The following is a 13,190-nucleotide window of genomic DNA, read 5'->3' as shown; positions in this document are numbered from 1 at the left end:
CAAAATAGTTTCTGCTTAGTTTTTATATTTTTTACAGGAAAATTTACATTTTTTTGTAATGTAAATAATCAAGACAACTTTTCTATTGATTCTGAGTACGTTCTGGACCTGGCATACAGTGTAGGATTCTGTGTGTCAGTCTACAGCTACATTGTCTGCTGGGTTTCAGACTAACACTCGCGCTCTCAGTTTTTTTATATATGTTTTTTTAATTTACTATGCTGATGTCTGTAAAATTTGCTGTAAATTGTGACACGTGTTCATGGAAAGTTGGAGCCAATGTGCAGTGGTTAATTTGACAACTTTGTGTTTATTGACTCATAAAACATTCTTCAAACAATAAAACAATTTTAAATGTCTGTTTCTGTACAATGCTTGCTAAGCAATTTTTATTTATATATAGAAAATGTAAAAGGAGTCGTTAAAATGACAAAACTCCTTCAAAATTTAATGGCAGGTACTCTGGAAAAAAATAACAGCATTCCATCAACAATTTTCTTTTCAAGCAATAAATATGTATTTATAAATAGTGTAAATTTACATCAAGATTAGAAACAACAAAACGAAAAGAAATCACAAATTAAACATTTCCATAAGTCTATGTGCAACCCATTTTCTTTGTGACTTGGCTAGTAAGTTTTTTTTTGTTATTTTTTATTAGATTTTTTTTTACCTAAGAACAAACAAAAACATTTTGAAAAGAACAAGACCAAAACAAAGAATGTAAAAGCTGTATAAAAAACAAAAAGCGTAAGGAAGAAAACCAAAACAAAAAAATCACCTAAACTCTTCACATTTTATATGTTTTTGGGGGTTTTGCTGTTGAAATAGCTGTAGAATAACTATCTACCATAGAAAAGGAACAGTTAGGCTAGTGCTCCTGTGAAAAAAAACAATCAAAGGAGAAATCCAAAGCATATTTTTTATCCTGTGATCAGGAGAGAGACAGAGGGAGAGAGAGGAGAGAGGTTGTCAAGTCAGTAGTCTTTTACGGGTGGTGTTGCCAGTTGTGTCAGTTAACAAGTATCTACAAAACATTTTTATCACTTAAAGTATCCCGGTCCTCGCCCTGCTCTTACTAAACCTTTTTTGATTAAGTCCTTCAGTAAAACAGGGCAGAACCATTGTCAATAGAGAGGGGCAGGAAAGGAAGGGAGAGAGGAGAGAGACAAGTCCTGTAAGCAAGCTCAGCAGCTGCAGCAGCGCCCCCTCTGGAAGGGCCCAGGCCCCAGCACTTTCAAAAAACAGGTTGCATAGACTAGACACACTTAGCCTCCAGCCGTCGCTATGGAGACCAGCCATATGGGAGGGGGCAGTGGTGAGGGTTGTGGCGGGAGGAGAGGGGAGACGGCCTTGGCTTTTCCTGAACGTCAGAAATGGTCCGTGTACATGGATGCTTTTTTTGTTCCTTTTATTTCCAAAACGTCACAGCGTCACAGCTCTGCAGCAGCAGAAGAAAAAACGAAGGTGGCGTGGGGTTGATGGTGGGGTGGGAGGGGTCGATCTAATGTCAAGATGAAGATGAATGAAGAGGAGGGGCCTGGTTGGGGGAAATGACAAGTGTTAGCCAGATCACTGAACACATCAGACCATGTCATATAGAACATGGATCATGTACTAAATACCACAAACCCCTTGGTCTCCCTAAAGGCATAGTATTCAGAAATTCTAAAATACAAAAATCAATTTTTGGAGTTTCTTAATGAAGAAAATAAAAATAAAATGTTTGCTAGTATATTAATCAGCAGGCAGGTTGCCCTCACTGATCTTTTGTGCCACAACATATCTAATGTAGGAGTAAACACTTAGAGGTCCTGGCTCCTCCTTTATAAACCTTAACAAAAAATTCCTGAATACTGTAACTTTGACGTGAATATACTTATACAGCTAGTACATCTAAAAAATGAGGAGATATACAATAAAAATAGCTAGATAATCATGAACTTATGTAATCTTCGATGTTACTCTGTGGACTGAATATCAGTTCCATCTGATGCACTTCATAAGGTAAGAAAAGGTTGAACCTGGTGCTAATAAAAAGCCATATAAAGTGGCCTTTACGTATAGCAATTATCATATGAAACCTCTTGTCATGAATCCATACTAAATCAAATCCATTAAGAATCGATAATATCTATTTATATATATTTAAAGCTTTGCATCATTTTTGATGACTTACTAATGTGAACTGGTCGTAGACCTGCATCAGGTCCTCCATCCTGTGCTGCTCCAGGACCACAAAGTCATCCAGCGTGGCGCTGCCTTTCCTGGCACAGTCCTGACAGTGGACCACATGCTGCTTTTTGGACAGGAGCTCACGGCGCACAAACAGCAGGTTAAACACCTCCACCTGTGAAGCCCAGACATACACATGAAAACAAAAATACAGCTGTGACTCATGAGTCTGACTGAGGGTAAAAAGAAGAAAAAAAAACACAGGCAGTCATGATGTCATCTGCAGACCACCTGGTGCATCTGCTGCACAGACACTGAGTAATGGAACAATCCTCACAACATGATGACAGCAGATGTTACATGGAGACGATCCTGCCTCACTCAAATGAAAACAAAGTTCAGGGAAAACTTCTTTAAAATGACTGTGTGCTGCATGTTCTCACTCTCGTTAATGCTAACTGACCTCACAGATGGTACAGTAGTGAGCCGGTTCGTCTCTGGTCCTCGGCCTCAGCACTGTCTCCTTCCCAGCGGCCACCAGCGCCTCCTTCACCCACTGGCACTGCTTCAGTGTACGCAGCAGGCAGTACCTGGTATGAGAACGTGAAATGTTACTTCCGACTAACCCAAAGTCAAAAGTTCAGAATTAAACATCCAAACTGTCTCCAAAGATTATGAGACTTACTTAATCATCTCAAACAGCTTGTGGTCGGACACCTTGATGTTACGGGCCATGTTCCAGGACAGGTGAACCATGGGAACCATGGATTTCACACTCTGTAGCTTATTCCACTCATAACGCTCCACAGCCAGCTTGTACTGGTGAGCTGGGAAAACACAAAGGTTTGGATTTGTGTAGACTTTGTGTTAGACTAAATTGAATCTGCTTCTATTTAATATTTACTATTACTGTACTATATTACTGAGGCAAGGTGTGGGCTAAAGCATACCAGTGAGAGGTCCCACATTCCAGGCAATGTTGTTGCACCAACCAATGGCCTGCACCCAGTGCACTGTGCCAGTGTTGAGCCACACCAGGTCACCGGGACGCTGGATGAAACGATAGACGGGGACGTCAGCCTCATATAGGTCCTCCAGATTGGGCCACCATGAGCCCATCAGGAAGTTGATGTTGTTCCTGGCGTTGGTAATGAGAAGATAGTTTTATATATTTGAGATTTTGGGATGAGATGTGGGAAGCTTTGAGAGCTCAAAGTTTCCTTACTTCTCACAGAAGTTGCTCATCACCCCCCAGTAAGGCTCCGGGACTGCGAACCACTCACAGTCTCCTGGGCCGATGTTGATGTTGACAGCACAGAAGTTATTGTGCTCCTGGTGACCTGGAGCAAACAGGAAAAATGTCAAACTTTACAACAGAAACACACCAAAATTAAACTTGGTGAGTAAAATTAATAAACCTAAAACTTACCTGGTATCCGACTCCCTGGGACCTTCATGTAGAGCTGGACCGTGTTCATGCCCAGGATGGTGTGACCCACATGGCTAAGCAGGTTGCCAGCGGATACGACTCGGGCGAATGCTGGCAGTTTGCTGAGCTCCTGCAGCTGCTGCTTCCACCTTTTGAGTGCAGTGACATTAAGATCTTTTAAGTTGGGCATCAACTGTCGGAGAACACTTTACAATAATACATGATACTTAAGATACTACATTAAAGGCAAAATGACACTCACTTTCTCTCGTCCGACACATCAATGTTGGTTCCAAACTTGATGTGCTTTAAAGGTCCTCTTCTTTTGCGAGCGACACTAAAAAGTCAAAACCAGAGATCAGCCAAAAGCACAACCAGTAACTGCAAACTACAAATGACTGCAAGTTTCCCTTACAAAACATTTGTTTCCAAAAATTGTTTTTTATTCTCTTCAAAAACTTTTACCTTAATCAATTTTCTCCATTTGCAAAAGCAGAATTTGTGCTTAATTACTATATTTTTTTCACTGAACAGATTTTTTGTCCTCATGTTTATGTCAATCATATTAATATTGTTGTGAACATTGAGGAAGCGTCGTTGTTTTGCAATATTTTATAATGTATGCATAGTTAATATGATAACTAAATACCTTTGTGTGATTTAATAAAAATAGTAAAAATAGACATTAGCTCTGAGGTTCCAACAATGACATAACGTCTGGAGTAAACCGTTTAAATCGTATCCTTAATACCGTTTTAGTTTCATGTCATCTTTACAAAAAATGATATAACCTTCCCAAAACAGATTTCTTTGATTCCAAAATGGAACAAATGAAAAAGCAGAGCCACGTGTTGCCTGTAGACACAGGATAAATGACTTTGTACCTCTCTGCTGATGCTGGCTCTGTGTCTGATGGTTCCTTTAGTGCTTTCTTCTCATTCTCCTCCTAGGAAAATTTTACAAGTATTAGATTTTTCTGTGAAGGCTTAAATTCTAAGAAACATAGTGAAAATGCATCGCTGACCCGCAGGGACTCCTGGAAGGAAGCAGCCTGATATTGAGCGTATTTGGCAATGGTGGTATGGCCGCGAGCGCTTTCGCAGCGCCACATTTTCTTGGTGGCGGTCGGGTCCCAGTTTTCATCAGCGGGCTGGGAGAGCTGAGTCCACACCTCGACCAGATGCTCTGGATTGGCCTCCACTAGGGTCTTTGTGGAGAACAGACCCAGGTCTGCAGGAAAATGGAAAGTGTGATCAGATCAGCCAGTGACTGAACAGCCTGGAAGACTTAAGCATAAAAAAAGCAACACCATTTACCCAGCTTGAGTGCACCGGCCAGTCCTCTGATGACAGTGACAGGGTTGGAAGGGTTTGTGCAGAACTGGTGAAGAGGAGGGAAGAAAGCGTCTCTTTTGTTCTCCAGCTGAATACAGGGGATAAAAACTATTTTAGTCAAACTTCAGAGAGAATAATAGTTTGAAATATGATGTTCTTCTGTTGTTAAGGGTAAATGTTTCAGGTTTGAACATAACCTGTGTGAAGTACTGATATCAATTCTTATTCTGCCATGAAAACTCAAATTTGCATCACATGTGAAACACTTTCACAAAATTATAAAAACTGTAAAAGAGAAGGTAATTTTCCACAGTTGTATTTTATGACTGAAGCATATATATTTTGGTATTTATATTTTATATTTGGTTTGAATACTAAGACAGATAAAACACTGCAGCAACCAGAAACCTTCTGTATCCTGGTGAACTAAAGTGATGGATCTTGTTGAACTTTGGTGTGAGATGGTTAGCACTGTAGAAACTTAAACTTATTAAAATCAAACGCAGTTTGGTTATTTAACTGAACCTGTGTGTGTTTTGTAATCTGCAACAGACTCAGGAGGTTGTACAGATCAATAAATAGGAATAAAAAGGTTATAATATACTGGTAGATGTGACATATTTTCTTTTGCCTTACTACGATGATGCTAATGCATCTTTTTCTAATGTTGATATTTGATTATTAAATCTTTTAAACAGAGACACATTCTACAAGTTACAAAAGTACTCACATAGATGCTTGGTGTGGGAGGGTTCAGCTTGTCTTTGGGCAGGGCGGGTGAGGGTGGAGGTGGCAGTCGTGGGGGAGGACACTTATCCAGCAGGATGCTGCTGTTAGAGAGACCGTTCTTCCCCAAGTTTCTGCAAAACAGATGAGCAGACAATGTCCAAAACTGACTTATATACTTAGGTACTTGCTAAATAACTCCCTCCTTATAATTTGCAACAACACATTTTATCAATAAGCTGTAAAATGGAAAACAGAGAAAAAAACCCCACCAGAGTATCCAAATGGTGTAAAGTATTCAAATGAGTACTATCTGCATAGCAACTAGACGGTCCAGTAGCCTTCAGGGTTGCTTAGAGTTATGTAACGTTTTACTCTGCTTCTGCAGTGACACGGTTGCTCCACTGGGAGGAGACATGGTCCTAAATGAACTGAATCCAACACTAACTGAGGCGTGCCCTCATTTGACTGAAAACCCCACACTTAATCCCAATACTTGAGTTTAGTTCAGAATGGTTTTTGTAGATTAAAACATTAAAAGGTGAGAAATCAGAAAGGTCAGTAACTATAAAATGCATTCTCTAATTTCCTAACTAAGATCCCAGTTCTTGCAGAACAGTTAATGAGGTTAGGGATGATGATGATAATGATGAGGCACTGTTGTCTCACCTGCACGCCTTCAGCACGTCTGTGGAGCTGGGATAGATGGACACTGAAGATGAAGACGATGATGACGAGGAGTTGTGTCCGTGTGGTGGAGTGGCTTTTAGACCAGTGATGGCAGGCGGCTCAGCCTTCAGCGGGCTTTGAGAGTCCTCGGAGATGCCTCCTTTGCCGTTTCCGTTTAAGGCCGGTGCAGCAGACGTGTTGGTGGCGGGACTGTGGATGCATGTTTGCGCGTGTTCTGAGGATTTTGGTGAGGGCGTGGCGGTGGATATGGCAGAGATGGGCGAAGAGGCGGCCGAGCTGACCTGCGCATGTGGGGTGGAGGGCAGCACGGCTGGGTGGATGTTGTTGACTTTCTTTTGGGAGTCGGGCGCAGAGTTTGCAGTGGATACAGTCCCTTCTGAAGGGCCTTCAGACTCATCAGTGCCCTTCCCCCCTGCCAGCAGGGCAGATAGTCTAGGATTGTCTGCGCTAAGGCTGGGCTTCTCACTGCACTCTGCCACTTTGCCACTGTCCCCCAAGTGGACATGATTGGCCAGACTGTCGGCCTGTGCCGGTTTCTCATCGGCTGATGGCAGCGACAATGCTGCCTTGCCCCCGGAGCCCCCGTTCCCAAGAGATGTGGTTGTCACGGCGAGAGCGTCTGCGGTGTTGCTATCTTTGGTAGCAGACGCACCCGGTGCTGCTCCACCTGAGGTAGAGGAGTGAGGGAGGGAAGGAGGTGATGGTAGGTGGTTATGAGGCTGCTGCTGCCGAGGCGAAGGGGCGTTTGTGGAATGTCCAACCTGACTGTTGGGGGGCACAGGGGCAGTGGAGTTAGGGGTCTGTGAGTGAGAGGGAGCCCCCTCACTGGTGGAGGCTGCCACGTGTGGAGCAGGCCCTCTCTGAAAATCAGAGAATCAGAGAAGTGTTAACCGTCATACTATGCAGAAAGGTCTTCAAAACATCATTGTTTCATAGAAAATTATTTAATTTCATGTTGTCATTTTACCAGAGAATAAAGACACGTGTGAAGACTGAGGTATAGTTCATCAGGTTTGAGGTCACTGCAGGTCACTGACAACCAACTTTCCTGAAGAATCTTTTAACTCTTCTTTTCAATTAGTCCACTGATCTGAACAACTAACTTCTCTCAGAAGTCACATATTTGCTATTCAATTTACATTTTTAAACACCACAACGTAAAATGTAAACATACATGTACATTATATCCCAAAACACGAAGGAAGAAAAGAAAGAAATTCATTGTCATTACAGTCCATACCTATAACTTTTCCAACAACCACAAAAAGACAGATGGAGCCAATGATAACAACACAGTAGAGCTCTGCAACATGGACAACAGGTAATATCTCGATATTTTTTAAGTGAATAGCGACGTAATGATGTTTCCAATGAAGCATCACAGCAGATTCATTTTTCCCCCAAAGGTTAACCCTTTAAACAAACTGTCAGTTAAGTTTAAGCCACATGCTAAATATCACATTTAGCAGAGGTCAGTGTGCATTATATCAAAATAAATATAACAAGTCTTTCTTGCATGACAAAAATACACAGACATTTTAAACGCTCTGCTTCAATACCATCGGATTCTCAACATTTTAAATGCTGCTCGATGCCTCACCTGAGAGGGGTTTAGGTGCAGGGTCTGCTGCGGTGTGGCGTCCTGTGTTTGCGTGCTTGTGCAGGCGTGAGGTAGCAGTGCTGCGTCGCCGCTGCCGGCAGGTTGCAGGTAAGGCACGTCTCCGTTGGGTCCTGGGTCCGAGGGCCCTGGCTGATTATTACTACAACTGGAACTACTACTACTCTTACTACTGTCGCCCACAGAGTGTGAGTCCGAGGGTCCGTGTGTCGCACTTGGGCCCACAGGCCCATTTGCCAGTGGCTGAGGCTGTGGGGGGCACAGGGGCCGTTGGAGTCCCAAATGGGGCCGTGTGGGGTGAAGGCTGAGGTTGGGGGAGGGGAGAGAGTTGGTGGCGGGACCGTTCGGGACAGAAGGACGCACCTGACCTCCTGAGGCGTTCTGTCTCATCTGCAAAAAAACATATTACAAAATTACAAAAAATAAAATAAAAAAGTTTGAACTTGAGCCATTAAAACCGATATATATATGAACAGGACATAGCTATTTTGTAATTCAGTTCCTGACCAAAAGAGTATTTTAAAACATCTTGCCTTGTGACACACTACATGTATTGTCGAAGGGTCCATGTAACAAAGTACTAAGGCAGTGGCTAAAGTGGATTGAATCCCAAATTCATAGTATTGTAATAGTTTGTTTAACCTGATGCTGGTGCTGCTGCATCATGGCGAACTGAGACTCCAGCTGCTCCAGCATTTGCAGCTGCGGAGGCTTCAGGCTGGCCCGGTTACTTCGCAACTGCTCCATCACCTGAAGGCAAAATGATGACAAATTGAATTCAAGATACAGGATTCAAAGAGCTTGTTGATATGTACTGCTATCCACACTGATGACGGGTGTTCTAAAGTAGATCAAGAATGAATGACATGTGAGACAGTGAGGACATCAAGCTGGAAATGCTCACAGATATTTTTCCTTCTTAATATATAAAAAAAAATCTCTTTAAACTGACGCTATCATCAAATTAGTCAATGAAGCCAGGGTGAAAATTAAATGTAATAAAATATAAATATTAAAAATAGCTAACATTAAACTTTTTGAGTAGTTAACACAGTCAGATGAACAGAAAGTGAGCAGTGCTTTTATAACAATACCACATTGTTGATTATCTCCTGCTTTCTAGTAAAAAAAGTGTGAGACTGTGTAGCAGGTTTCCAGGTTTGAATCAACAAAAATAACACACATGTTAATTTGTTGATTCACAACACACAAATGTTATCAAATGACTTCAAGTCATTAGAAAAACCACTCTCACTAAATCTATCCACTGTGCTGTAAACACAGTATTCAGCTCCATAGTAAATCATCAACTGTTTTATTTAATTACCTGTCTCTTAACTAGGGGTGTGAGAAACTACTGATCACTGAAATATCGGGATATTTCATTTACAATACCGTATTGATGTAATGTTAAGCATGTAACAGCGTAATGCGTTTACTTTGTTGACAGTTTTCCTGCAACTGAATTGTGTACAAAAAAACTTTATATAGTTGTGCCTATGGTATCACAGTATATCGCTATATATCGTATCGTTGCCCCTAGATGTATCGCCAGATTCTTGCCAATACACAACCCTACTGTTAATAGAACAAATCTTACTGTAGGTCTTGCTGCTGACATTGTTCACCTACTTAATAACACTACTACAGGGCAATGTTTTCAAGTACTTGTATTAGTATTTGAATGATGCATCAGGCCTAATACTGAGGCTTGTATCAGTACCGGTACATCCCCACTATACACAGATTTTTACCTACCTGTAATTTCTGTGGGGAGAGGTACCAGCTGGGAATTGGCTGTGCTGGATTACTGGCCCACACTTCACCCTGAGGAGTCATATTAGACGGTGTTGGCGTTAATTAAGACCATTAACTAACTTTGCATATTAAAGTGGAAAAAAAGAACACAATGTCAGTGTCACATTTACCTTAGTAGGGCTGGAGGCTCTCCTTCGCTTGGCTGGGCAGGACTGGTCATCTGCTTGGCCCAGCATGCCCACATGAGGGGGCAGAGATGGTCCAGTGCCCCCGCCTTCTGTGCTGTGATTGGGTTTACAAGCCTGAAAGGGAGGCAATGGGGAGGGGACGGGCGCAGGCAAGGAGAAACCAAAAAGTCCAAATACAGCAGAAGATGGGATGATGCAGCAGCAGCAGCAGAGGTGAAGAGGGGAAAACACAAATAAGATGAGTCCAGTATGGTGGGAGTGAACATGATCCAACATTAAGATGCATTATGCAGCAAAGAGGACAAAACCAAGGCAAAGGAGAAATCAGAGTGCAGATAGAAGCAGGGGATGGAGACAGAGGAAGAGAGAAAAAGGAGAGCGACACTGTCATTCTTTGTTGAAACCAATTAGCAGGATTTGTAGAAGAAAAAAGTTCCAGTACACTTGACGGTGCTGCTAATAGGGCAACAACAACTTCAGGGGTGACCACTGCTGCTGCTGCTGCTGTTTCTCATCAACAGCCACAGCACAGTGCCACTTCATACAGTCCTTCACAGCAATTCAGTGTAGTACACTTTCAGACAAGGTAAAGGTCACTGTAGCTTTACCTTTACACACAGTGTACAGCTTTACAGAAACCATCTGAGAAGGCCACAGTCAAATTGGACAGATGAGAAACACATTGGACAGGAGGGTTTTTTTTTATAGATAATAAAGAATATATTAAGACAGGATAAACAAAACCAGTTTCCAGAAAAGTTCTAACACTTTCTGAAAATGCATAACAACAAGAAAGAAAACTGCAGTTAAACGTTAAGTTCCAGGCACAAGACGTTTTCAATTTTTCTTTGTTAATGAAACCTGCAACAGTCAAAGAGAATGAATGAGTACAAATATTGTAGAGGCCAGTCTACAACTGGGTACTCATCTAACTTTTTGATGTGTTTGAATTTAATTTCACCTTGTTCAAAGATATTTACTGTTCAAAACCTGGACTGGAGGCAGAGAAGTCCACGTTTGTGCAAAATTTGATGTTTGGCTTCCAGTTATCATAATCGTATGACAGAAGGAGAAAATCATTGAGGAAAGAATAATTTCCTCAAGTAGTTTGGAGCCTTTGTGGAAATGGTGTTTTTTTTTATATATGAGGTCAGTAGCAGCTCCATTGTTTCCCGAATCTATCCACAACATCTTAAAATGGTGATAGATATAAACACAGACATAATCACATGCAAATTCTTCGTGCAAATGTTGAGTCATGATCCATCCTTGTTTAAAAAACAAAAAAAACAAAACTATTTAAATTATCTGGGGTGTTGCAGGCTTCAATTTTGCTCATTAGATTATTGTTAGATAAATATACTACAAAATTGAGTTTTTGCTGCATTTCAGGAAGTGTACCAACTTTTCTGGAAAAAGGGTTTGTGCAGTGAGAATACACTGGATGCAAGTTCTTTGCATGAAGTCACATCTGACCAATTTATAATCTTTTCATTATGAGACTCATTCACTATGGAATGAGTCCATGCTTCACTTTACTCAAAGCTACTACATCAACATGATCGGGTCAATGACAGGTCAATGATCACACACAAACACTGGCACAACACAGCTACTTGCATCTACAGAATCATGAGCATGAAAGAGTGGAGTAGTAAAAGGACACTAGAGGGCGTTCCTGGGGCTTTCTAAGCAGCTGCAGGACATCTAGGGTCAACTGTTAGTGAAAGGAAAGAGGAGGAGGAGAATGCTTATGTGCACGCTACGGCAGCACGACCTCACCGATCACACAGGGTCAGAAGCCATTAAAAGGCCAACGGTCACTTGACTTGAAATTAGAGACTCTGATCTCAAAAAAAAAGTAAAGAAAAAAGAATCCATCTAACCAGAGGCGAATCTTGAGCAAACAAGTCTACCTCCTGAAATTTGTCTCGTTAAAATAATGAACAAATGCCCCAAGGAATTCAGAAAGGCTTCATTGAACTCTTTAATTTATTTTTTTTAACTTTAATTGAGCTGAGCATGATGGGTGAAGCCGAGTGGTGCTGTGGTGCGGTGAAAGAGGGACGAAGGAGTTGGTAGGTAACACCCGGCTTGTCATTCAGAAAAGATGTCATAAAGACGCAACATTTGACTTCTTTAGTGACTGAAGGGGAGCCAGGAAAGGAAGTCATTGTTTTCTTTAAGACATCTTTCTACATGTGTGACTGTGCCAAGCTCGGGTGTTACCCACCAGTGTGTGCATGCGCTAACCTAGGTTTTATCGACATGAACTGTTTAATGTGTTTGAGAGGTTGTCTGTCAGAGGCTACATCCACCCTACTTTGTTTTTGTTTGAAAATGCACTTATACTGCTTCAGAAAGATTTCCCATGAAAGTATCTTACGGTTCCAAGTAAAAGATAGAAGATAGATAAATAGTTTTTAAAAAGTCATATTTTGTGTTTTAGGCTTAAACTAAGTAAACAATTGCTGAGAACGAATCCCATTGAGCTCGAGAACCTGATTCTAGACTAAAACAGTTAAGAGAACTGTTTATGTTTGAGGCAGTGATAAAATGCTGTAAAATTAAAAACTTTTTGAGTGTAGGGTAGACAAGTTGAGGCAAAATCTAAATCAGCGAACTTATTATAGTCAGGTGTACGATTAGGAGCAATAACACCAAAACTGTACTAATATTTTCACCTAAAGATTAAAACACAAGTATAAAACAGAAACATCTGTGTAGGAAAGCTGGGAGTGAAACAGCCAAACGTGGCTACCAATGTGGCGTTGTGGAAGACGGCTTAATGTCACAGGTCATACACCATGGTAAGATTGATCACAGTACTGATGGGAACCAAAGTAACATGCATTCCATAACACTCAATTATCCACAACAACAACAAAGGGGCTTAGTGCATAAATGTGGCAGATGGCATATTGATAAGATTGATAAGTCAAAATTTGAAATATTTGGCTGTAGCCGAAGAGGGGCTGTTCACAGAACGGTTGGTAAACACTGCTTCAGCGCTGCACGCAGCAGTGATGGGGGTTTCCTGTCAGTTTGGGGAACTCCATGGATTTCTGATGAACAAGGCCAATGAAGCAAACCATGCAGCCAATATCCTTATCTTTACTGTAAAGAAGTCGTGGAATGGTTGGGCTTAACATCAAGTGACCAAAGGGTGTGAGGCAGCTGACATCCAACCAAGATCTGGGGTTGGTTTTCCAAGCTGTTTGACCAAACCTACACGTTAAGGTAGCTAACGCTAATAGTGCACATGTCCAAAG

General features: G+C 41.5%; 1 protein-coding gene across 2 annotated transcripts in view; it reads right to left on the bottom strand.

The window, feature by feature from the left end:
• Nucleotides 1-290: 290 nt before the first annotated feature.
• Nucleotides 291-13,190, bottom strand: part of LOC103389705 (lysine-specific demethylase 6A) — a 30,033-nt gene continuing 17,133 nt past the window's right edge. For both annotated transcript variants that reach the window (XM_008325234.3, XM_008325235.3), the window contains 17 exons: nucleotides 9,901-10,032; nucleotides 9,731-9,799; nucleotides 8,615-8,722; nucleotides 7,955-8,362; nucleotides 6,334-7,214; nucleotides 5,669-5,798; nucleotides 4,921-5,026; nucleotides 4,629-4,834; nucleotides 4,489-4,550; nucleotides 3,867-3,941; nucleotides 3,605-3,753; nucleotides 3,401-3,515; nucleotides 3,126-3,313; nucleotides 2,861-3,002; nucleotides 2,639-2,765; nucleotides 2,180-2,350; nucleotides 291-1,540 (listed from right to left, as the gene is read on the bottom strand). In XM_008325234.3, the coding sequence (XP_008323456.1) occupies nucleotides 1,511-1,540; nucleotides 2,180-2,350; nucleotides 2,639-2,765; nucleotides 2,861-3,002; nucleotides 3,126-3,313; nucleotides 3,401-3,515; nucleotides 3,605-3,753; nucleotides 3,867-3,941; nucleotides 4,489-4,550; nucleotides 4,629-4,834; nucleotides 4,921-5,026; nucleotides 5,669-5,798; nucleotides 6,334-7,214; nucleotides 7,955-8,362; nucleotides 8,615-8,722; nucleotides 9,731-9,799; nucleotides 9,901-10,032 (3,099 nt within the window). In that variant the 3' untranslated portion in view covers nucleotides 291-1,510. The remainder of the gene's footprint in view (nucleotides 1,541-2,179; nucleotides 2,351-2,638; nucleotides 2,766-2,860; nucleotides 3,003-3,125; nucleotides 3,314-3,400; nucleotides 3,516-3,604; nucleotides 3,754-3,866; nucleotides 3,942-4,488; nucleotides 4,551-4,628; nucleotides 4,835-4,920; nucleotides 5,027-5,668; nucleotides 5,799-6,333; nucleotides 7,215-7,954; nucleotides 8,363-8,614; nucleotides 8,723-9,730; nucleotides 9,800-9,900; nucleotides 10,033-13,190) is intronic.

This window comes from Cynoglossus semilaevis, chromosome 14, assembly GCF_000523025.1.
Source record: "Cynoglossus semilaevis isolate Cse_v1.0 chromosome 14, Cse_v1.0, whole genome shotgun sequence".
NCBI classification, from domain to species: domain Eukaryota; kingdom Metazoa; phylum Chordata; class Actinopteri; order Pleuronectiformes; family Cynoglossidae; genus Cynoglossus; species Cynoglossus semilaevis.
The sequence above is the reverse complement of the archived record's forward strand: the minus strand, read 5'-3'. Positions and strand labels throughout refer to the sequence as shown.